Consider the following 25,864-nt stretch of genomic DNA (forward strand, 5'->3'; position numbering starts at 1 on the left):
GAATATCCTGCTTCTGTTCAAGTCAGTAGTACAACTTGCTGGCTCCAGTAGAGGCAGGATTTCACCTCTGATATTTACTTGTAAATAGACATTCCTGCACCTATTGCTGGCCAGACCAACCGGTTTTAGATTATATAAGCTTGGGGGTTTTGAGAGAGGGCTTTTGCTCTCATATATGTAGAATCTCTGCTTCATTGTTAGATTATATTATAAGCACACCTTGCCTAATAACTCCGTTTATCACAAAGTGTTTAATGGCACGGAGTCTACACTAGAACGTGAAATCAGCACGCGTGTAAATTATTTTTGCAGTTCTTTTGGGCACGTCATGGAAACCAGTGCTGATATACTATAAAAACACTTCTGTTGCCCAACAAGTGGATACCATAAAAGAGCACATTAAAATTTTCAGGCGCTGCACAGTAGCGTGTCACAGCACAAACTGTGCTAATATCCTACTGCGCAGTGTTATTAGGCTACTGTGCAGCAAGCTTCACTAAATAACTGCGCACCAGTGTTTCTGTGCAGTAACTTTTCGGTACTCTGCATTTAGTCAGTCTAGTATTTCCTTAATAAAGGACTAAGTGTGCAGTATCTAAGGTGTATCAATGAACGTGTAGATGCGCCCACAGGCCCTGAATTACAATTTATGGTCTTGACACTCAATCCCTTGCTCGTATTTGTTAGTTGATTAAAACCTTTCCCTTACTGTTTCCAGGAGTCCCATGGGCAGAGAGCCTTTAACTTCTCTGTTGTATATCTACCTGTTGCATACCTTTACCAGTCCCTTTATTTATTTTTTCTGACACTACAGTAGAAATCTGTACACAGGAAACATCCTAAGTCCAGCACCGAAGATACCGCAGTTATACAGATGGACTAAATCCAAGTCTCCTTTTTTGTTTGAAGTATGGTCTAGAGTTTTTTTGATGCCATTATATCTTGACCTATCTTTACTGCCATGTCAGGGTTTCTGAGACTCTTCAAAAGTACGTGCAGGGCTGCAGCAGAAAAAGTTGCTTGGGTTTCGAGGTATAATATTAGAATATTCTAATATACAAGTAGAAGTTCACCTAACTATTCAACAACAAAAACAACATTCAGGAGGTTTTTCCTCATCTCATTCGGCTACAGAGTTGGATCTTTTGACAGGCAAGGGTCCTTGGGTAGATGTGATATTTTTTATTATGCCAGCGGAGTAGTCGGGACAAAGTTGTTTGTAAACTTTCGGGCACAAGCGCCCTTCTCTTGGATCTTGCGAAGCTTTTATGTAGTAGTCCGACTTCATCTTTGTCCCTGCCTCATTAATGCCCTATTATAAGAACCGGCTCTCAGCAGAAAATAATTTGTAAAATTCCTAAACACAAGTCGCGCGCATGTAGGTAAATCCTGGGAAGGGCTGGAAAGGTGACACCGCTGGGGGAAAGCTGGGACCCGAGTCCGGCCCGCTGCGTGTTCCCGTGGGGTAGCGTCTTGGTGCTTTGCGAACGCGTCCGTCCTCCGAGGTGCTCCTGTTGCAGCTCAAAGGAAGGGTTAAAACCCCGTATGTGCACGTGACACATGCAAACTATGAATCATTCCAACAGATCTGTTCAACTCCTGCCTGCCTCGGCAGCGGGCAGATGCTGTTCCCTTGGTCGCCATGGCAATCTCGCCTGTACTATAATAAAGCCCAGCCCAGATCCTTCCTTAGGCAGACCTCTGCGGCGGTTTCACCTAGCTCATTGTCTTCTCTGCCGAGAAGGAGAAAGGAGAGAAAGGGAAGCGAGGGACAGAGCGAGTGGAAAAGGATCCCGGAGGCAACCGCAGCTCTTCACCGGCACAGCAGCCCGCGCCTCGTTTCAGGTTGGCAAGATCCAGGTGGGTTGCAGACCGCGACAGCATCTTCGGAGCGGGGCCGGGGGAGAGAAGTCTCTCTGCAGGCAGGCGACTTGCACAGCAGTTTCTGGAGCGCCCCTCCAGCCCCGGGGGCTGATGTCATCCAGATCGTTTGGCAGACTCCGAGCAAGCAGCAAGCCCAGTCTGGAAGGCAGCAGACTTGACACACTTCCCTTCCAGCTCCGCCGTGCCTGGCGAGCCTGGGCTTCGTGCGCCTCGGGGAAAGGCAGACCTCTTAAAATGATCGAGAGGATCGAGTGACCTGTGAGAGGGGACCGCGGGGAGTGCTGATACCTGGCTGCCTCGGCAGATTTATTGCTCCAAAGGTCTTGTCCGTTTGTCCAGTGAATGGGATCTCTGCAGGCACCAGAACTTTGTCTGCCGTCCTGCTGCCTGCAATCCTGCCAAGCCAGGAGGAGACGAGTCTGTGGCCTTTCAGTGCTTGAGGCAAAACGAAAACCTGGCTTGAGAGGGGGAGCCGCTCTCCCCACGCCGCCGTGAGAAAGTAGGAGGTTGAGTCTGTGCCTGGGCAGACACGGAGCGCTTGCAAGCGACTGTCAGGAACGAGACCGGGCTTTCCTTTTTTCTGTTTGTTTTCTGTTTTAGTTTTATTTTACCATGGCCGGTAAATAAACATGTATTTTGAGGATGATCCTTGCTAACTGGGAATCTGAATGTGAGTAGGAAGAAATTCCATTTTATTTCTTTCCTCTCCCCCCCGTCTATTCAAGGAAATAGCAGCCTTCACCTCACCTGCCTTTAGTTTATTAAATAGTACTGGCCTGTCCCCGTTTTAGTCTAGTGCTGTTTAAACTAGAGTCGGTTGAAAATTATTTATAGAGGGACTGCTTTTTTTTTAAATTTTTTTTATTTTGCAAGATAAAATCCGGACTCTTGAGGAGGATAGGGTTAGAGAAAAACAGAACAGCACTGCATCTAGATCCCTCCCATTCTCCTGCAACTATGGATTACCTTGGAGACAAGCTGACAGTGGCACAAACTCACATGACCCAGTGGATGGGGACAGTGCGGAGATCTTTACAGGAGGCGCTGAATTTAGTCACTACTGCGGTGGCTCACGAGCGGACGAGCGGGGAAGCTGGAAGCAGAGCCCCCTTCAAGCGCACGGCCTCCTTCAGACACTTCGCATCCCGGAGCAGGGAATCCTTCCGCCGGTTTTCGGTGCGGAGCCAGCAGAGGTTTTCCTCCCTGCGGAAGAGGCAGCCCAGCTCGGAGCCGCCAGACCTCGTAAGCAGTCCCCCGCGGTAGATACCGAATGCGAGCGGCGGTGTAACGATGCACAGAAATAGTCCATTGCAGCAATTTTCCAGCAGCACTGATCTGGATCAGGGCAGCTGCTCCATCCGAAATGTCCTCCGAGCCACTTTTCTCAGTTCTTAGTCGTGCTGCCTGGTTGTGCAGATGACCTGGGCTTTTTCTGATGTGCAAATAGAAGTTCCTATTTGCTGTCAGAAAAGTTGGGGTGGGTTAGCAGCTCTGTTGACATCAGCCTAGCAATATAGGATAAGAGTCTATCTATGCTGTTTGAAAAGTTCTCCCAAAGCTGTTTATTCAGGTTGTAGTAGCGCCGTTTCCCAGCGTGACTCAGTATTTGATCTGCACATTCGGTCTTTTTGATTTTTCAATAAGAATGCAGTAGTTAAAGTGGACGGTAAAAAGGATTAAGGCGCTGCCTCCCTGCAGCTAATCCAGAACTGTTTAATATTTTCCTTTCAAGGAATTAAGGATTGTTTGTTCTTGGAGTAATTGCTACATCAGGTATTTTGAAGCACGGGTTTTATGATCAGAGCGGGGATTTGCAGGCCGAGTGGGTCTCCGAGCCAGGTGGTAATTTAAGGAGAGCAGATGTAGGCTGCTTGGTCACCATATACCCCTGGATTTCCTGCCATTTGGAGCTGGTGAAACCTAATTTTCCTGGGGTTATCTTCAGAAAAGACACTGTTTCTTATTAGTAAAACAGTCATGCAAAGGAACGAGAGAGATGCAGTCTGTCTGCACAGAGCAGAGTTTCTTGCCTGTCTGATAGGGTAATGGTACCTGAGGTCGAAGGCCTAGTCCCGGTTGAGGATCCGTGCTTTGCAGTGGTATAACGGACCCTCCCCTGGGTCTCACTCTTGGCAGAATGTTTTTGGCCGGTCCTCATCAAAGGGTAGGGACAAAGCTGGATACCCTGCACAGTCACGGTATGCACCGACAGACTTTGTAAAGCACTTTTTTTTTGTTTTGTTTTGTTTTAGGGAGTTGTAAATGCAGGTTTCCTAGTGCCCTGAAAAGAAAGGCAGCACCACAAACTTCTTCTGATGGCTAAAAGAGCCTAATCTTTTCTACACATTTTCTTCTGCCCTGGGAAGTATGCAGGAAGTGGTCCCAGACGTTTACAGAAGAGCTAAGAACATCTGAGACGGGTCATGTGTTTAGGGCTTCGTGTAGCACTGAAGACAAATGAGCATTGCCATTTCTTCCAGGGGAGCAGGATCACCTTGTGGGGTCCTAGTGTGTTGATGCAGGGGTACCTGGTCTAGTTCTTCTTTGGAAAGCAGAGCCTGCTGGAGATAAGAAATCTGATGTGGGTTAATTGGGCTGTAAATTTTGTGCATACCTAAAGTGTGCATTCTCCAGACAGGTGTGGTATCCGCACCTGAAATATTTTGAATGTTTTTTCATTACCCATAAAGCCTCAAGCACTTTGTGGCCTGACTTGCCGTTCGTCTGCTGCTTGGCAGCTCTGCCAAGGAACTGGGAAAAATAGATGGCCAGATAAGCATACAAGCAGGAAGAATTCAAGTTTACTTGGTAGCACGTGTAATTAGGGTGGTGGGGGAAACACCTAATGGGAAATTGTGAGTGCACGGATTAGAGTAACAGACTCCAAAACAATTAGCAGTTGTCCTGCAAGAGTAATGATGCCCAGTGACCAAAGTGATACCAAAAATACAGCATTGGAAATGGAAAGTAAGAGTGTCTGCCTAGGGCGATCCTGCCACGTACCAGGTCATTCAGAGATGAAGTATCAACACTTCCCTGATGTCAGGTATCCAGGTTGTATCAAAGCTTTCCTGACGCACTATTTAGAGCGAACCACCTTCCTGGAAAGCAGCATGACTTTAAACTGCATTGCTGGCAGGATGGGCACAGAAACAACTGTACGTTTCAATCCTGGTAATGTTTATTCATATGCTTAATCCGAAGCCATGAGTAGCTTTATTCAAATCAAATTCATTGGCTCAAGCTTATGCATTTGTGCAAGTAGGGAAGTACAGTCTGAGTTTGCACTTTGGTATCATTTAACCAGCATAGTCTGGGAGCCCAGAGACCAAGAATTACTGTAGAGGCTTCCATTTTATTTCTTCTCTCTAAACATGCTTGTGATAGAGGAAAGGCCCTTATGTAGCTGCCTTTATTTAATTCAGGGTCTGACAGTACTTTCAGAGCAATGATGGAGATTTTGTTTTGTGTTGGTTTTTTGGTGGAGCTGAAATTGGGTGTTGCCTGTAAGTCAGGCTCTGGAAGTGTTTACATGAATAAATACTGATACAGTGAAAACTCAGTGATCCAACAGGACAGGCTGGCTGTTAATCCTTTCAGGGTGCTACCATGCAGCATAAGCCTGATGTTGGTACTCTTGGGGATATGCTTTCCACGTGCCAATTGAAAGGAGCCCTTGCTTACTAGATTGGGAGCCAGCTCTACTAGCAAGTGGTACTGAATTTATTCTGGATGGGGTTGAGCTCCTGCGTTGCGTTGTTGGTGTTTTCATGCTGTACAAGACCCCAGGGAATTTTAACAAGAAAAGTCCCGCTCGTTAGTCTAGGTGAAGGGGAGGGGTGTGCATGTGCGTGCAGTGGCGGGGTGTGAAATGCATTGGTAATTTTTTTACGTAAGAGAAGGTGGAACAGAGGAGGGAGTGGATTCAATCTTGAAATTATCTGGACATTTCTCATTTGAAATACCTGTTAAAAATATCCCAGCACATAACGTTTTGGAATCTTTCATGTGTATCATGTATCCGCGTACTAGTTTTCAGTAGCTATGTTTGCTGAGGATTTTATACTGCAGTCCGGGTCTCTGTTCCCTCGCATCCAGCCTGATCCATGCCTGATGTGCAGCAACTTCGTGGTAATGGACTGGTTTTATGCACAGTATGATGGGCTGGATCCTCTACTGCTGTTAGCCGTTTTGTTCTGTTCTAGGGGTTTACATGAGATTTGTTTTTCATGCCAAGGGAATCCCCAAGCAGGGTCGTGCCATAGGAGTACCAGAGCATCTTCTTCCTGGCTTCTGGTGCAGGCTGCGTGGGCAAAGAAAGACCTTATGGGCACATGACTGCAATGGTGCCAACTTGTACTCAAGTTCTAGCTCTGCACAGGGCAGATCCGGGGCTGGGAGAGTGCAAAGGTGACATAGTGCCCGTTGCCACCTGCTGCACTTAGTTTTAGATGGGCCTCTGGAGCAAGAAGTTCCCAGCTGGATCTTGTGGAAGTTAATACCGGCTTTCCGGGGGTTGGGTTAGAGCTCCTTTCCATGGTGTGACTTCACTATTCGGGGATCTATCTTGCATTTGGGGTTTGAGCAATAACATTTGGTTTTGGTGTTAACGTTCCTAGGAAGTTTAATTGTGAAATCTCTCTTTCCCCACCCCCAAATGCTGCTCTTTTTCCTTTCTTACTAATTCTGACAAGGGTGAATTTTTTTGCAGCAGCATGTTCCTGCCATGAGTCAAGCTGACTCCCTTGGTCAGCCCTGGCTGCTCAGGGGACGGACCTGCTACTGGCGCCGGAGGAAGGAAGTCTGCATAGAGACGCCTAATCGAGTTTGGAGTCCTCTGCTCTCACAGGGGAATTGGCCCATATGCTGAATGCTTTGCGAACGTGCTTGGCATGTCGCTGGCCTTTTTGCCTCTTTTGCTCCTTTTGGAAAGCTGTTCCAGAACTTGAGTGCCCTGAAGGTTGGGAATCGTCTCTGCCCAGGCCTAAATTTATTCCTGGCTACTTTATACCCATTTGTTCTTGTGCCAGTGTTATCATTTAGCTTAAATAGCTCTTCCCCCTTCTTGGGTATTTATAGAGAGCAATCCTATCCCATCTCAGGTTTTGTTTGCTGAGCTAAACAGGCCAGTCTTTTATTTTTCTTTCATAAGGTAGTGCTCCGTTCCCTGATCATCACGGTAATCCTTCTTTGGGCTTGTGCCAGTCCCATGTCCAGTGAGGTCTTACCCATACCTTGTACCCTGGTACTTTTCTGCCTCCTCTGGGAATACATTGCCTGGCACATCCTAGGATCACACTTGCCTGATTCAGTCCTATCACGTTACTGGCTCATAGCCACTCTGTGGTTGACTAATATGGCTTTTTCCTTTTTCTCTCATTTCCAAATGACACACAGAAATCCTGTTCCTCCTCCGTGTTGATAATGCTTCCCTGTTTTGCGCCCTCAGCAGATCCTAGCAGCACGTTCCTCTTACTTTGTGCCACAGTCACGATGAATGATGAATCAGGTCTGTTCTGAGCCGGAGCCTGGAGGAGCTCCTCTAGCAACCTCCCTCCAGAGGCTGCCACCATGGCCTGTTTCCCCACTTCACCTAGTCCGCTGACCACGTGAAGACTGGTTGAGGTGCTGAGGGATGTACTCAGGACCCCTTTCTGAACCATCTTCGCCGCTTAAGTGCCTGGCTTAGTTGTGTGTGGAGATGGAGCAAACGGGGAGGGCTCATGTCTCGGGGCAGTTGCAGGTTCAGGCGGGAGGTGGCGTAGACATGGCCCAAGTCATCTCTACTGAAACGCCTTCTAGTGGGATCTGCTCTGCCTTTCTGCAGTTCATCCCCCTGCTCCTGCCACCTCCCTCGTGTCCTTTGCCTTCTCGTTCCCAACCCCTTTGACTTTGCAATGACTTCTTTGCTCAGATTTAACACTAATAAGATTGACGCAGGCCAACCCTGGAAATGAGAGCCTTTCATTTGTACGTGCCGTGGGGTTGTTCTGCGGCTCTCAAAGAGTGAAGCTCGGTCCTGCCCTCAAGGGACTGCTGCTGACGGCGAGAGGAGTTCACTCGCCTCCATGCAAATCTGTTGCGTATTAGGAACCGGTGTGAGGCCACAGGTGGCTTTCACATGGAGCAATGAGCATTTTGAAGAGTAAACTGCTGCTGTTTTACTGACCTTTGCGGGGTTTGAACTGGGGACTTAACAGGAAAAGGCTCATGTCCCATTTGAAAGAATAGTTCAAGAAATTTGCAAAGGTGTGTACTGGGCAGAAAAGCTTTTAGTTCTTGAGTGAGTGGCTTTATTTTGGCCATGTGGAATGGTTTGGACGAGCTTCAGGTGCTCGTGTCTGTTCTGGTCTTTGATCAGGTTTTGTAATTCAGAAAGCCCTTTAGTTATAGCCTTTACAATTGCACTTAATTATTCCCTTAATCTGCTCAGATGTTATAAAGTGCAATGGACTCTTAAGTTCTGAGTTGCTGTTCCAGTTAATCTTTTCACATTTGATTTTTAAAAGTTCTCTCCCTGTGTCCTCCCCCCCAACCCAGTTCATAATTGAAGAACCGTGGGTAACAGTTTATTTGGACTTTAGCAAGGCCTTCGATACGGTATCTCATCCCAGTCTCATAATAAATTAAGAGGCTGTGGCATAGATGATTACACGGTCCGGTGGGTGGCAAATTGGCTTGGGGGTTGCACCCAGAGAGTGGTGGTGGATGGGTCGGTATTGACCTGGAGGGATGTGGGTAGTGGGGTCCCCCAGGGCTCGGTCCTTGGACCTGTACTCTTCAATGTCTTCATCAGTGACTTGGATGTGGGTGTGAAGTGTACTCTGTCCAAGTTTATGGACAATACTAAACTGTGGGGTGAAGTGCACACTCCGGAGGGTAGGGAACGACTGCAGGCAGACCTGGACAGGTTAGAAAAGTGGGCAGTACACAACAGGATGCAGTACAACACGGACAAGTGCAGAGTGCTGCACCTAGGATGTAAAAATATCCAGCACATGGACTGGCTGGGAAGTGACCCTCTCGGCAGCACAGAAGCAGAAAGGGATCTCAGAGTCAGAGCGGACTCCAAGATGAACACGAGTCGTCAGTGTGATGAAATCATCAGCAAAGCTAACTCCACGGTACCATGCATCAGCAGATGCATGACGAATAGATCCAAGGAGGTGACACTTCCCCTCTATGTGGCATTGGCCAGACCGCAGTTGGAGTACTGCATCCAGTTTTGGGTGCTGTGCTTCAGGAGGGATGTGGACAACCTCGAGAGGGTCCAGAGGAGGCCACTCGTATGGTCAGGGTCTTACAGGACAAGCCCTATGAGGAGAGACGGAGGGACCTGGATCTTGTCAGCCTCTGCAAGAGAAGGCTGATGGGGGATCTTGTGGCCCCCGCTAAATTCATTAGGGGGACACAGCAAGGGATCAGAGATGCTCTGTTCACCAGGGCGCCTCTTGGGGTAACAAGGAACGATGGTAACAAACTGACCAAGAGCAGATTTAAGCTAGACATCAGGAAAAACTTCTTCATGGTGAGGGTGGCCAACATTTGGAGTGGGCTTCCAAGGGAGGTGGTGCTCTCCCCTACCTTGAGGGTCTCTAAGGATAGGCATCTGGCTGGGGGCATCTGACCCCAGCGCTCTTTCCTGCCCAGGCAGGGGGTTGGACTCAATGATCTGTTGAGGTCCCTTCTGACCCTCGCATCGATGAATCTGTGAAACGCATAATAAGACTAGATGAGCCCTTAGTGATAACCAAGAGCACCTGGATTCAACATATCCATTGTATGTTGCTTTTTAAATGGATCGGCAGTGAAAAAGCTAAGCCGACACTCCTGTAAAGTTGACTTTTGAGTAAGGGTTACTAGATGACTGTGGAGTTAAGAGTAGGTTTTGGGTGTGCAGTACGAGCAGTGTGAGGCCTGTGATGCATCTGTGTCCCATGTTATCTTCTGGTTTCTGCAATAGCGTTCCAAGTCACCCGTGTCCAGGTTTTCAAGATGGAGGGGTGAGGAGTATTTATCCAATGCTAAGCAAATTTGCCAAATTTTATAAAATTTGCAATTGGAGGCCCTCAGCACCTTTACTGTTGTTTGAAAAAGATCCCTCTAGATACGTTTACATCTTCATTCAGGAGAAACTGGGGGATTTATGCATTGTGCAAATAGTAATTGTAGCTCTTCACTGTGTTTCCCCAAATGTTGCTGAGTAGAAGTGGCCAAGCTTACGGGCTTTTGCTGTGGTAGCCTGATGTAAGTTGATTCCCTTTCCAAAAGTGTTTGTCCTGGCTCTAAAGCCACCCCAAAGTCAAACACGAGCCTTGAAGTAACATCCTGCCAGGAGAGGTGTACCTGGCTGGGAGAAAGTCTGCGTGGATTTTTTTTGGCTGAGAATAAGTGAACTCTCAACTCGGCCCTTCTTTTATAGGGGGTGAAAAACGAAATCTTCAGACAGCAGGATCCTGCCAAAAGAACACGATCCAGATTGGGCATGTTCAGGCTGTCACACTGGGCGCGCTCCCAGCCTGGGCAGAGGCTTCCACTGTGCGCCTCTCGCTAGCCCGTGGCCGTAGCAGGGACAAAAAGGAGAGTGGGAATTTCATCCTCCGTGACTTGAAACAGATGAGCGCGTGGGTGCTCCCACCCCAAGCCTTCTTTCTTTTCCTAAGCAAAAGGTTCTGGTGCAGACGCCAGCTCCGAAATGTGTGTCAAGTCTCCGTCTGGCACTGTGGTTCTCCTGAAATCAGGTGGCGGAGGTTCAGGAACATCACAGCGAGACGTGTGACACAGGAGTCTGGAGCCACGTGTACAGTGAGCGTGCCCCCAGGAGCAATAATTGTGTAAGAGTTTGAGCCCAGTGGGCTGCACTGTGTAGTGAAGTGAATGACACTGGCTCGGTCGGAGGAAGCTCAAGATCACATGGAAGCATTTGGAATCATTTCTTCCCTCTGCAGTCAGATGCCTGGTTTAGTGCACCGGTATTTTTTTCCCCCTTCTTTTATTAACGAGGGAAAAATGTGGCTAGTCTATGTTCTGCCCCCTCCCCTCCCAAAACAAAGTATTTCTACATGCAGATGAATACAACTTACCTTGCTTGCCCTGGATTTAATTATTTTATTACATTTGCTGCAGTTGACCAGTACTGGCAATTCAGGGTCTACCTACCATATTATTTAATGGCATATTTTTTATACTAATAGGTGCCCAGCAAACCACAGTGAATCGCTCCCTTCAAGACCTCTTCTTTCACTCTTCTCAAAGACTGCAACTTAGTCGAGACCTACATTTGCAGGGAAATGTTGCAGAGTATAGCATAATTGCAGAAGGCATGCTCTTAGAATGAGTTGGTTGTCTTTCTTTTCTATAGGAGTAAATGAACCTTTACAATGACAAAGTAAATCTGTTTAATTAATGAATATGCAAGACCCAACACACACAGTCCGTGGTTTTTCACTCATAATAATGTCTTTCTTCTGTTTATCAAGCCATGAACATAGTTGGCAGTGTAAATCGAGGCCATACAAAATGTACTACCCTGGGACTTTTTTGCTAGACTCTTTTTAGCTGTGTTGATAGTAAGACTCCTTTGCAAGGTGTTTGATTCTGTGTTTTGCTGTCATGTAGGATAGTTGTAAATGTGGTAGTTTAAGTCATTTTGATCAGCTTCATCATTCTGCACAAAAACATAATGATGCTAAACACCCAACAGAGGGCTTGACTAGTACTCATTCTTTCCTTATTTTTTTAAAAGCTGCTAGAAAATGATATGCAGTTAGCTGCGAGACCTAAATGAGGCGCACTGAACAGAAATGCTAATTGAAATACATACTTTTTATTCTGGCTGTGGTAATTTTCTTGTAATGAAAATAAGGACGTGTCTTGTTTTCTCTTTCACTGAACATTGTGCATGCTCTGTCTCCTTTTATAACTCCAAGTGTGACTTCTTTTCTCTCGTCTCAGTTTTATCCTCTTAGAATTTCTTTCAAGTGCTTTGGCTGTTTTATGTTGCAAGGAGCACCATCTAGTTTTTGCAGTCAAATATTTATTTGAAGTCAGGAATTTTTGCTTATCACTCACTCTTCCAACTTATCCCTGTTTTAAGTTTAAAGAGATTTTTTCCAGGAAACAAGTGTTTCAGGATTAGCGTCTTGTACTGGAGACATCCAGCTTTGTTGAAGAATCTCTAGGATGCAGTATTGCCGCTTGAAGGCATCGTTTCCGAGCATGGGGTCCTTAATGTCGGTAAATGCATGTCCTTACTAGCATTACAGTGTTAATCCTGCTGCTTTCCTTGGGACCCTTGAAATCCAGCTAAACGGGTAACGGAGCCTCTCTGGCTATTCATGCCAACTTCCATTAGTGCTGATGAGAGCTGCGCCTGCTTGCTGCAGGAGAACAGGCTCTGGATATTTTTGTTAGGGCTATAATACAATGCTATTCTGTTTGAAATTCCCTGAGCTGGCTACTGTCGTGCCCACCCAGTGCCAGTGCGTTCCAGTCGGACATTTAGCTTTCCTCTCATATGGATATGCGCCTTGTCCCCTTTCCTCCTCCCAGCAGTAGGTTTATTCCTGGGCAGTTCCTGCTGCAGCTCCTAGGGCATAACTCCCTGCCCTTCGTGGTAAGGGTTTTCCCTCCTTTGGAACGTGCTGCATTTTGGGCTCTGGCAGAGTCCTAGTTCATTGATACCACTATCAGAGCTACTGTGGTAACACCCGAAGGCCCTAAACAGGGACCAGAGCTCATTTTTTGCCTCGGCACTATGCAGGTTAAATGGCCTGCTTGTGCAAACAAGGTTCTTTGGGTAAACGTGATAGCTTTTATTAGGACAACTAAATAGTTGGAAAAATTGTTCTTTGCAAGTTTTTGGATCCAAACACCCTTCTTCTAGGGAGAGTCTGCTGGTGTCTGGTGTTCTCCTGGGTGGAATAAAAACCAGTATGTAAAATGCAGGCCTGAAAATGCAAATGCATGGCAGTGAGGATGAGAGGGATGGGAGACAATAGATGCAAGACAGGGAGGTGTGTGTGTGTGTGGGGGGAAATGTGGACCTGGTGATGGAGTGTAGCTGGTCAAATGTGGAGAGATTACCTGGGGTTATCAGGTGGCAGGCAGGTTTATAATGTGCCATAAACCCAATGTCTGCATTTAGTCCATGATTTTTTGTACCCAGTAGATCGATGAGATGAAGCTCATAGCCTCGTCTGTGAAAGGTGCTTTGGAAATTCCCATTGAGGATTAAACTGAGAGATTGGAGTGAGAATGCCTGTCTTGAGAGCTGTGTACCCACAGGTCATTGGGTATTTTTGTCTCTGGATTTTCGGCCTGCGTTTATCCTGGTGCACAGTCGTCGTTTGCTTTCTCCTACATGTTTTCCATCAGGTCATTTAGTGCAATGCACTTATGTAGCAAATGTGCTTGAGCTTAACCAACAAGTCGAACCAATGGTCCACTCGAGTGCCAGCGGCTTGTTGGGCTCGAGCAGTGAAGTCTCACGAAGTTGAGGGAGTGATGTGGCCTGTGTCATGCCCAGCCACGGGCGACTGCCTGACCTGAACGAGCTCTTCGTTCTGCACTGTATGTTTGCTTGAATCGGTGAGGTCAGCTTATTGGCAGAGGTGTCTGTGCACGGAAGTGAGCATCCACAGTAGAGGTGGTTCCTCCATCTTGGACCACTAATTTTTGGATGAGGATGATGCGGCCACTTCTAATTGGAAGTGGTAAGCGGCCAGTGCCATCATTTACCTGTCTGAGTCTTGCCTCGCTTTGTGATGGACCAGACTAAGGCACAGCTCACCGTGACTGCGGCGACACTATTTGGCTGAAATATGGGGTGCATTGTCCCACCAGCGCTTCCACTGTAAAACCTGTTTGGAAGGTTTTGTCCAAAATTTCTTTTTAAATTGTGGGAGCAGAAGAACGCGCGTTTGAAATGCGTGCAGGTTCAGAGTCCCTTACAAGAACAAATATACAGACAATGTGGTCATTTAATTTGAAATTCCCTGCAGAGCTCCCTCCCTGCCCTGCCCTCCTTGAACAATATATGCTGTATGTCTGTGCAAGAGAAACGAATCCTGCCCGGAGGATCAACCGTGTCAGGAACATGACTGTTTATGGTGCCTCAAGAAATCCCGGTCTATTGAAGCTATTTACAGAGACATCTTCCCCGTTTCTAGCCACCCACAGCTCTCCTTACAAGGTACTGTGGTAAACTGCAAATAAATACACTGCAGACGTGTTTGAAAAACAATTAATGGGGAGTTATAAACCTGCCTGAACCTGAAGCTTAAACAAGAATATGATCCCCGCTGAATGGGCTGGGCGACTGTTTAATTAAGAGCTATACTGCACAAGGCTGCAAAGAAAAGCTCATTTCTAATGCTGCATTGATGCAGCAGAGAATTCACCATTCCCTCTATTCTGCTCAGTTTTCCTATTGGTGGTTATAATGCATCAGTCCGGGGGAGGCATTAAAATCTTCTGTGCATTTGGGATCAACCTGGTATGTTCTGTTTCCTCACTGATCTCCGTCTAGCCTCCATCTCTTCTCCAGCGCTGCACTGAAACCACGTCATTTTTGTATTTGAATGTAGGAAGAGCATTCACTGCAGGTCTAAGCTACTCTCTTTTTTTCCAGGGTACAGAAAATGATGGTCTGTGTGTAGCCTTTGAAGTTTGAACTGCAGAATAAAGGTTGATGGCGCACAATTATAAGCTTAGCAGCAAAGGCATTAATTGGCTTTCATGCCACTGAGTTAAGCAGCTTGTAGATAAGCCTGGGTCCGTGTAGCTTCATTCTGCCCCATTCTCTATTGCAGCCAAAACTGACAGAGAGCAGTAAAGGGCCACCTAATTCTCCCTTTGGCCCAGTACAGCTACAAGAGCAGATCTGCAAGGGTCAAGTCACCAGGCTGTCTGCATATTGAAGAATCGAGCCCAAAACAGAACGAGACCACGGCCTCTTGGAGAAAGCATAGCTGGGTCTTGTCCCTGGCTCTGCTCCACGAACGTGGGCAAATCATTGCACTTCTTGGTGGCTTTTCTCCTTTGCCTCTCCTGCCTGTTTGCACTATAAGCTCTTTAGGGCAGGAGCTATCCCTTACCCTGGGCATCTGCGGTTCCTGGCACAGAGGAGGCCTCCGAGCTCTCCTGTGATACAAATAATAAACTGAAGCTTAAAAGCGTGCTGTTAAATCTGTAGCACAGCTTGCTCGAGTATTTTTGGTTAAGGTACAAACAGTTCTGCCTTGGCAGTAGAAGATCTGAAGATTTTTAAGGGATCCGTCTCGTTTTCCTGTGCAGTGGCAAAAGGTTTCTGGCATTTCATGTCTAAGAAATAATGCCCAGTGAATGCCTAGAGGGAGGAATTTGAGGAACAATGAGACCTAAAAACCAGAAAAGTGTGTGCGAGTGAGAGCTTTAGAGCCGCCTTTGCTGTAGGTTTCCCCTTGCCATAATTAAGTGCTTCCCTTCGTGGTAGGTACAGTTGCCTGCTCTTTGAAGCTATGTTAAGAGAGCTACATAAACTGTAGTACTTGCGTCTAAATAAGGCAATGCGTTAAGTTCTGGCAGCTTTAACTTCGTGTGTTATCACTTCCAGCAATTTAAGGTACATCACTGTGACTCGGTGTTTCATTAATTCCCACTGACTTTTTAATTGTGTGACTTTCAAATAAGGTGCGGCACCAACCGCGGAGACGCGCCGTGCTCCAGGTAGATTGAGGGCCTCCGACCGACAGGGCTTCTCTCCGATCCCTTGCACTGTGTTAGCAGGTCACAGCATAGCAGGACTGTGACACTGGTTTTATTTATTTATTTTTTAATTTCTGCAAAATATTGCCAGGAGCATGTGCACAGCAATGTAGAGCAGTTGCCCTTTTAATATCGGTGGTGTAAATACTTTACTTATCGCAGCGTGACAGCGCAGGGAAATCGTGTGGCCTACTCAGTGGTCACTATTGCTGTTATTAAAATGCTGAAAGCTGCAATCAGCTGTACCAGTTTCTTGCTTTGACTTAATTTCCCATGTGTTAACAGCTGCACAGAACTGAGCCCATTGAAAACATTGGTGCAAGGAACTATTACCTTTGTTTGGATTAATATGAAACACAATGCTAAAGCACAATACATTTGCTCCTGATTAAGCCTGGCTTTCATAGCAACAAGGGTTTTGAGGACTGCTGATAAACAGTTTAATGCGCGTCGTGCCATTTTCTTGTTTAACAAGCGAATGAGAGGCTGAGCTAACGGTCTATACCGCCCACAGTGGAGTGAGGCTGACTTGAAGCCTTCGATGAGAACAGATATCCCACAGAATCAGATTAAACCATCCCAAAGTTTCAGTGCAAACAAAAGCCCCCACAGGGAAGAGCAGCTCCAGTCCATGCTCAGTGTCTAGCTTTTATGCGGTCAAAAGTCTGGGCTGTTTCCCCGCTGTTTGGCTGTCTCGGGGTTTACCAAACTCCTCTGTCCAGCCAAGTCGCGCTGCCTCCACGTCCGCATTGGGTTGACCAGGCATGGCACGTTTCCTTGACGGTCACCGTTGGAGCTGGTCTTGCCCCCCTGACCTGTGCTGCCAGGCCCCACACCCTGCCCCTTCTCGGAAGGGATGCTCCAGCTAACCCCAAAGGTTTGCTGCTTAATGATTTAAAAATGTAGAGGGCACCGAGATCCCTTCCTGGCTGGCTGGGACGGTTGGAACAGATCCTGTTTTATGGTTGGGGGAAGGTTTAGGGTTTTCTCCTTTCGTTCAGTCCTTTGACTCCCAAATGTTCATAGACCTCAAGACTATGGTTTGCGGTCAAGTTATTTCGGGCTGGCGATTGGGACAAAAACTGGGACTTCCCCGGATGTCTTGCCTATAAACGTAGGTCCTCTGTGCTGTGATTTCACTGTTTCTTCTTTATGAAAACTACCTGAATTCAGGCTTGTCCCTGAAACATGCTCTGACTCGGCACGCGGAGATTGGAAAGGCTGTGGCAAACCAGTTACTCCCTTTTAAATTGATCTGTGCAGTTTAGAAAAGTAATTTGGCAGACTTCTAACATTAGGAACACTACTGGTTGCTGCTTATCAGCTCCCAGTGGAAGGGGAGAGAAAACGTGTCTGGCTTTGACGGTCTTTGGTTGCGTAGCAACACTGGAAGTGTACCGGTTGATATTATAATTTTTCAGGATGTTTTACACCGTGGGGCTCGGTAGCTATTCAGTTGCACAGGGGAGAATTAACTGTTTATAGTTTCACATGTGTTCAAGTCTAGTGGTATGTAGGTTCAGACTTTGTAATAGTTTGTCACCAACGTGTTAAGTTTAAGTCTACCTCTCGATAGCCTGCCGCCTGAGCCGTTGAAACATGCCCCTGTTTTCTGCATGCACGTTCCCAAAGGCACTCCTGAAGTGGCAATTGTTCCCACTTGCCACGTGGAAACTGCTGGTTCTCTCAAGTTTCACTACAGCTCAGCAGGGGACTTGAGACAGGTGGGAAATTTTACAGTCTGCAGTGGATCTGTGCTCACTCTGCTCGGCTTTTCCGGTGGCGGTAGAGACAGTCCGTATGACAATTCGGTGACTTGCTGAATAGGAGGCTGAGCAGGTCTGATATTTCATAGTTTGCCGTTCTGTTTAAAATTACATTTTTTTTAAATCATGCTACTAAATCCTTTATCTGTTTTCCGGTGTCTTGTCTACTGGGTTTGCCATCTCTTGAAGATGAATAATGTGCCTTCAGGATAGAAAAGGGTGCTGCCGTTCTACTTTATACATTTGTTCTCTGTGGTTTGTGAAATGCTTCCAGGATCTGAAAACAAAGAGAAAGTCTTCCTGTATCTCCAGTGCGATGGAAGCCTTTACAATGCTGTCATTGATGAGGTCAGCAAGAGTATCCACCGTTCCGGGAATCCTTTCTCTGCTTTTCCCTCAGTGTTGGGAGGGTGGAGATGGAGGGTGGGGACTTTCATGCTTTTGGGGATGTCAAACAAAAGCAGCCACTGCTTTGAAACATCTCATGCATGGATTTTCTTGCCTGGTCTTAAGGAAAGTTGCAGCAGTGGTGTAAATGATGACAAATTTCTTGTGGACAGCGCTAACCTGTCAAATAGTAAGTATATATAATAAATATAGTAAAATAGTATATATAATAAATACAGTATAAATAACCCGTCAGATAGTGAGTATAAATATAGAATTGCTGACTCGGTGAGAGTTTGACTTTCAACCTGCTGCACATATACTTAGGAAGCATGTACAGAATTATTGTAATCTCTAATACAGGTTTTTAGGTCCCATCTCTTTTTATATCGTGTCAGCTGGATTTCTGGTATGTGAAATAATAGTTTTGTTACTGGTCCAAAATGACAATTAGTTTTCATTATTAATTTAAACTCCAGGGGCCCATTCTGCCGTCCTTCTCTGGCTTTTCTCACCAAGGCTCAGGGTGCAGTAACAGAGATGCTATTCGGTGGGTCGTGGAAGCGTTGGCACATCTTTGTGGAAGAGTCACGGGTGTCTTTCTGCATAGGATGGCCAAAGCAAACCCTTTTTAGGAGCAGATGAAGGATAGTGAGCGCTTCCTGCCAAAAGCGAGAGTTGGTGTTTTAACTGTGATTCTTGAGATCCCAAGAATGCTTATTCGACAGTGGCTAATTGCACCACATCCTGCTTACGCAAATGCTGAGTGAGATGCAGTCAGCCATGAAAGTGCACAAATTAGGACTGTTTTAGGCGCACATTTAGACGGCTGGTGAGGAAATGCATGTAAGGCAGTGATGTATAAGTATATAAGTAGCTAGTAGTACATTAAATAATGTTATGTGCCACCGCATTTGGGTTTTTTTATGCATCACAATATCCTTCATTAACTATCCAGTTCTTTATTTGCATGAGCAGGAAGCTCCTGGAGGAATGAGTTCCTGCTGCACTGGTATTAAATGCCAGTCTCATTCAGGTACAGGATGCACAGAACTGTTGTTTCAAGAATAATTGTTTCATCAACAAATCTAGTTACAGGTCAGACTTTCCTCCCCTGCGTTGTTTAGTGTTTTGTAGTTGTAATGTGACATCAGGAGGCAGAACTTTGTAGGTATGTATGCACATGCTGGAAAAATGATCCATAACATCCTTTCTGAGCACAATGAATAATTGCCGTGCTCATTCATTCCGGTCATGCGTTCTTGTCTAGAATAAATTAGCTGTGAAAGACGGAGAGCTCTGCAGCATGCAGTCAGCAGTGGGAGAAGTTTTAAACTATGAATACTGTCTGGTCTTGTTCTCTCCTTATCAGCCTCACTTGTAGTTGTGTGCGCCAGCTAATTCTGCACATCCATTAGAACATTTGGAACGGCTGATGCCGTATATGGATCCTGTGGTATAGATAGGCTGCTCTGCTTATGCCATATGCTCACAGCTTGATTCATGGCTGGAGAATGTAGTTTAATGAAGCCGCCGCCGCCTTCTAGGTTCCTGGGTAGTTGCACACAATTTTGTGGTATTTTCTTTTGTGCTTCCTCTAGTTCTTTGCCCTTTCTCAGTCTTGGAAATCAAAGGAACAAATGCAGAATCAAAGTAGCTTCTTGCATTGACGTGAGAGACCTCTCCTGTCACCTACGCTAAAGCAGGGTTTGTTGGTCCACCACAGTCCCAGTAGCAACACTACACCCTGTGCGTGGGTTTTCTGAATACACCCGGGCTAGCCAGAAACAGTAGCTTTTGCTAGTGTGCAACAGTCAACTTCATTAAAAAGTCTTTCCAAGGATTTGTCAGCATTTTGGTTTGTGCCTATAATTCCAGTCTGAAGGAGGAGGCAGACTGAGTTGTTCCTCTCTGCACAGATGACAGAAAGCCTGTTCCATTGTGTACTTAATTGCTTCCATTAATTTTATTGTTAGTGGATTTTGTTTTTAATTTTTGCTTAGTACGGCATGTTGTGGGTGTCACTTTGGCTGCTTACCGTGTCTCGGTCCCTTCTGCAGTCAAAGATTATTTTTGCAGCTCACTGTGCAGATTCTGACTCATGAGATCTGTCTCAATCGAGAGTCATCTCCATCCGTCACCCCTGCCAGGATGCTCTCCTACATCAGTGCAGCCAGCGGGTTGGGGTGCAGGATGTTAAGTGAGGGCTATTTTTGTTTTTTTTCTGTACAGTGACTGTTGCTTTTTGGGAAAGGGTGGCAACCATGAGATTGTTTTTCATTTCTGGAGTACAACTCTTATGTGCATCACTTTCAGGGACTGGAAATTATGGTGATAATCATTTATGGACTCGTGCCAAAGCAGTATTTCTAGGTAGATGCATTAGAAGAGGCTTGATGTCAGAATTAGAAACCAATACAAGAATTTCTGATGGCCAGTCTTCTTGCTTTATTTCACTTGCATTTTGAGACGATTTTCTTGCCTTTTTTTGAGAACCCATGGAGCTAAAAATAAAGCGTGGGAAAATGAGGCTAATTAGTGTCTGACTCCAGTGATTAGAATTGACTGCTGACTTTGCGATAGGCTGTTTCAAAGGTGGGTGGCCGGAGAAATTTTTCTTAGCTAGCTGAACTGTCGATCAGAGAAATCCCTCATTCACACTCATTCCACTCTTGTCTAAAAGAGGGGTGAGACCCCTCGCTGGCGGTCTCCTTTGCCCTTTCAGTTCTCTCTCCGTCACAAGGTGCATCTACCTGCACCTGATCTACCTACCTCCACAGGTGCTGTCTGCAGTCCTTAGTTCTCCTTTCTGAAGCATGGGCTTGGGTTCTCTGTCATAAGAATAAGGGGAAGGAAAAGAGCCTGGACTTAGCTTGCTTGCTTGGCTCTCCGGTTGATAACTACTGTTATGCTCCATTTAGAAAGCACGGCGCTATTCTCTTAGTGTTGTTGGATCTGTTATTGCAGCAGCAGCGTAAAATGCAGGAAACCCTTTTGGCCAGTGGTATTTACACCCCAAAAGTCTTATGCATAATGGTAATTTTTCTCACTTGGAGTAAGCGTGCGTATGCTCTTTCCTTCTGAGATGGGCTTTACGTGCCGTTTGGCAGTGGAATGAGGAAACAACCCTTTCATTTTAAAAGTTAAATTTGTTGAGAGTATATGATGAATATATATGGGCTCATGATTTTCACAAGTGTGCTTATTTACTCAATTTTCATGATCTTTTCTTTTCCTTCCAGCAAAGTCAGCAAGTTCGCTTGCTTGGGAATAGGAGACTGTCTTTCCAGGGCGCCTTCCTGCAGCGTTGTGGGTTTAGTGTTTTGCATTTACTTACCTGCCACGTTGACCCAAGATGGCAAATGCATGCTGGCCAGTTAATGTGACTGCGATGGAGTATCTCTGCTTTCTCCCCTTCCAGAGGTGGTTTCAGAGCAGTCTCTGGGGGTGTCTCTGGAAGGGGGAGGCTGGCCAGGTGCTCCCTAGGCTTGAGCAGCCTGATCCTGCACAGGACTTCCTGGGATGCATAGAAGCACCTGCCTGGGGCAATAGGAGAGTGTCTGCCCTCTCCTGCCATAAAGCAGATAGATGCCCACCGCAATAAAGTGGCACAATTTATTACTGTCTTTTGTTGCGGCCACAGTGTAGCACGACAAGGTATGGACATCTCTGGGGCGGCAAAAAGTGACACCAGAAATCCTTTATGGCCGCACAAAGGCACTGAAAAGTGATGTCTGTTTCTACCTTTAACAACCTAAGAATGACTGGGCCTGTTCTTCCTTCCAGCAGTTTTTTTCAGGAAAATTAGCAGCCTCCATATGAGGAGATCTTCTTAAACAATGGATGCACTCACTTTCCTTTTACCTTTCAAGTTTCTCACTTTGTTGCCTGAGCTGTTCAGGCTCTGCCCTTCTGGGAAGTGAATTCCAGCGCCTGGGACGGGGCAGTCAGAGAGACGGCATTTACCGTGCTCTGTCCGGAGAGCACGGGCCATCGCCAGAGGATATTACTTCCCCATAAGTGGGATAAACTTATCGGTGCTTATCTGACGGATCTCATTTATCTTCCCTTGCTGCACTTCGGAGGTCAGTTGTGAAATCCGTGCACACGTGCCCTGCACGTCTTTAAGGCACTCATATTCCTCAATCTATAAAATGGGGAAAAAAACCCAAACCCCAATACCTGCCATGGCAATCCCGTTGTTCCAGAAAGGTTTCTGTTTGGCATGTCCTAATATTTGTAAGTAGATGCAGGCTGTACACACGGTGCTTTTTCATTCTTTGTCTATTTGAAAGAGCTGCTTTCTGAAAACAGCAAACAATGTCCTTCAGGGGTCTGAGAGCTGGCGCGCACATAATTTCAGCAGCAAGAAGTACCCCTGTAGGATAAATGACATGTATACAATGGCTTGGTTCGCTTTGGAAAGCTCTCTACACCCGCTCTTTGCAGGAGAAACTTTATTAGCAAAGATGGCTCTTGTGTCTGCGTCGGGGAGGCTTGCGTAGTGTGTTATGATGCAAGATAGGCTCCTTATCAGGACTCCCACGATAGCTTCGCTACCGGGTTATCATGTAAACGTCTGTGCAATTGCACTGTCTGCTGATAAGACTGCCGTAGCCTCCAGCTGTGGCTCTCTACAAATGCAGCTCTCCTTGCGAACTCGGCCTGGTTTTGTGCAGAAAGTGGTGTGAGGTGATAAGCAGTCTCCACATATTGATTACACAAGGGTTTTAGCTTGCCATGCGAGAGTGGGATTAAAGAAATCACATAGCAAGCATCAAGAAGAAGACTATCCGAGCCAGCAGGAGAAGTGAGGAGGAAAGTCAGAATAACACTTTGCATTGATGATGGTGCCTTTCAGAGGACCTGGCAGAGGAGGTTTCATATTATTATCATTTTATCATGATTATCATTTGACAGCTGGTCAAACCCAGGAGCAGAGAGGTGGATTGACTTGCTGCAGGTTGTGCGCTTAGCAAGGGGTAGCAGGGAGCTGAGCCCAGAAGCAGCAGTTTAGCCCTTATAGGCTGTGGGGAGACTGCAAAAATTGGTGCAGGAAATGTTTCATTTCACGGGCACATGCCGACCTGCACGTGGGGACTGCAGACTGTTCTTCAGCCTCTGGAAACCAGGCGTCTCAGTAGTTGGGCCTGCCTGGTAGGACCTCTGTGGTATCATGATCTAAAATGCTTTAAATAGTAGTATCTTCTTCTGACTTTGTTCCATATTAACACTGGTTGCAACATTACGGAGATGAGAGACCGACATGTGAGCAGGCAGTCGCAAGGTCTCCCGGCGTGCAGGTCACGCTGCTCTTTTTAGGTCTTGCGGTAGCCTGGTTATTTAATATTCCCAGGGCCGACCCCTGAAGGCTTGTTCCACAGGCAGTTATGCAGACCCCTCCAAAGGTCAGAGACCACAATGACGGGCAGTTTGTCATGACACTACTGAGGAAGTGAGTTAATTTGCCTGCAGCAACCCAGGAAGAGAAGAGATTAATTGGTCTGGAAGAAAAAGTGTGACACATTAACTCCTACCAAAGGAGGTTTCTGTACGCAGTGTGAGACTGAGGTCTGACACTAGTCGTAGAAGCTGCTGCTTTACGTTGCTGTGTGCAGCATTGTTGTTGCACGAGGGAGATGCTCTGTGAAGGATGAAGAGAGGTGCTCTGAGACGAAGGATGCTCTGTGTACGGGCAGCGCTCGTGTGCAAGGACGCTTGCTTCCTGATGGTGGTGGAGAGAGAATCGAGTGCATCCGTTGTGGAACGGGAAACGGGGCATAGGTAATATGACTTGTGTCGTATGGGGGACCTTTTCCTGGATAGAGGAACAAGTCAGGAGATCCCTCTGCCCACAGATTCTCCGCCAAACGGAAGGTGGCAAGCTCCAGACCACTTTCTGCATGGCAGAACAGAGACTTGAAACCTGGAGATGTGTCTGTGTGATTTACCTGAAAGGTGCTGAGGCCACAGTTGAGCTGCCCAAGCAGAGCACTTGCTGGCCATCTGTGACGAGCTGGTTGCTGAACTACGTGAGTTTTCGAACGCGCCTATGCTGACCCGTGGCGTAGCCCAGAGGGGGTCAGCATCTTTCTGTTAGGAGATCCACGCATTACCGCGTGCTATAGCGCTGCTTGGAGAAAGCGAGAATTTGTGTTCTTTTCCTCATACTAGAAGCGTAAATTCCCCAAAGCAGTAGCCCTGCTCATTAAAAGAAATGAACAGAAACCTGCCAATTACAGCATGTGCATTAATTATAAAGTAACCTGCTACCTGGCACTGGCAAGCTGTCAGTGAACGCTTGGGCGTCTTTCCCCAGGTAGATGGTGTCTTGAGCAGAACTAATAACTGGCTTCTCAGCAGAGTACTCGCAACCCCTTCTGCCGGGCGGCGGCATGTCCTCCCTGGGTTTCCAGGTATTACGTGAAACAGCATGCAACGTTAGCAACGGGCATCTTGGACTTGGTGAGATGCAGCCTAGTGATAAAACATCTCCCTCGGCCCGTCGTGCCCGCACAAGCGATGCTTCAGGCTTTCCTTGCTGCTGCCCAATTGCCAACTCATTGGCTTCATGACGTGGCATAGCAGAGGATGTGCCATGGTTGGTATTGCCACGTCCCCAGTGCCAGCCGGGGAAAAACGTTTCCCCTTGGCTTGCTAAGTTCTGCAGCCCCCCGGTCATTGCAGGTTCTCAGCACCATCCTGTGTCAGCCGTGGAGCTTCTTTCCTGGGCCCAGACCTGCCCCTGCCCTGCAGTGTCCGTGCTGTAATGTCCATGCTTCGGTGCCCTCCCTGCAGGCCCAGGCGCCGAGGTCGGACAAGAGCTGTGCTGGTCTGGGTGGCGTTGCACGTTTGTCGGGGGGGAGTGAGAAATCGGCACCAAAAAGCAAAAGAGCGGCTTGTGGGATATTTGACCCCCGAAACCTGGAACTGCCTTCGAGGAGTGGTGGTATCCCATAATGCACTGCAAAGTGTTCCCCCGAGGCAGTGTGAGGACAGGGCCCTCTGGCACACTGCGATGCTTGCCTGGTTGGCCACGGGGCTCTTGCCGGTGCAGCATGAGGCCGTGAGGATGCTGCGCCGGCAGAGGCAGCCACGTTTGAGTGCAGTCGGCAAGCATCGCAGCATGCCCACGGACCTTTTGCTGTGAGATTTACTAGCGTAGGTCTGAACAGCACAGCCAGGAAATCCCACAGTGATCTGCTTCTGCCGATTTTACATGCTGAAGGTAACAGCCATGGAAATGAACATCGCCCCCACAAGAGGAAATGTGTACGCTTGGAGCTGTCATTTGGCATGAGCAATGCAAGAGGGGGGAACCAACATGTCTGCATGTGATGCCTAATTTCAGTAACCATCTCGCTTCAATGGGTGACTCAGCCCCACTACTAAACGCAGGCACCGCAGCACTGCAGTCTGGAGTAGCGTGTGATAGCGGCAAGTGTGCATGTCTCCTGCAAGTCCAGGATGCTTGCAACACGTATGGCCAATGTCTTTTCTTCTGAAAGGAGGATTCATTTCGATTCCCTCCCTGTTTGTCACCAATGTCTACATTAGTACCTAAACACCTTGCCTGCCTATGTCCTTAGACTAACATGGCTACAGCCAGCAACCCTACATCAGCTTGCTAGCTTCACGAGCCAGTTATTTAAAAAGGAAAGGTCCAGGGCAGAACGCAGAAAGGCAAGGATATTCAGTGTTATATATACTGCTACCCTGGTAATTCACTCCATTATATACCTTGGCTTTACTCAGATTCCTATTTTACCTTAATACTTCATGCTGCGCTGCTGTTGAGAACAGGACCTGATCATAATTCTGCTGGGATGATTCTCAGCTGGCCAGAGCAGATCTCCATTTTGTTTCTTACTTGTGCAAAGAGGACAAAGTGGAACTGGGAGCCCAGCCCTGAGTTTAATGCAGCGGCTCTCAGCCCTTTCAGGCTGAAGGCACCCCTTGTTAGGCTCTAGGTGCCCCTCAGAAAAAAAACAAAACACAGCTTAGTTTTTCACTCATTTTTTTACTACAGCAAACTAATAGATCAATTCTTTTGCTGCAGAGAACTCAAAGTCCACAACAGG

The 25,864-nt window shown here is 46.9% G+C and overlaps 1 protein-coding gene across 8 annotated transcripts in view; it reads left to right on the forward strand.

Annotated features, from left to right (window-relative positions):
* Positions 1 to 25,864, forward strand: part of KIAA1671 (KIAA1671 ortholog) — a 129,928-nt gene that overhangs the window by 80,178 nt on the left and 23,886 nt on the right. Inside the window, exon 1 of one of the 8 annotated variants that reach the window (XM_090063554.1) lies at positions 778 to 3,126. The exons of the other annotated variants lie outside the window; for them this stretch is intronic. Coding sequence (XP_089919680.1) covers positions 2,842 to 3,126 — 285 coding nt within the window. The 5' untranslated portion in view covers positions 778 to 2,841. Of the gene's footprint in view, positions 1 to 777; positions 3,127 to 25,864 lie in introns of those variants that run through there. 8 annotated transcript variants of the gene reach the window in all.

The sequence above is a fragment of the Crocodylus siamensis genome, chromosome 9 (assembly GCF_052110815.1).
Source record: "Crocodylus siamensis isolate JL-2025a chromosome 9, ASM5211081v1, whole genome shotgun sequence".
Classification (NCBI taxonomy): Eukaryota; Metazoa; Chordata; order Crocodylia; family Crocodylidae; genus Crocodylus; species Crocodylus siamensis.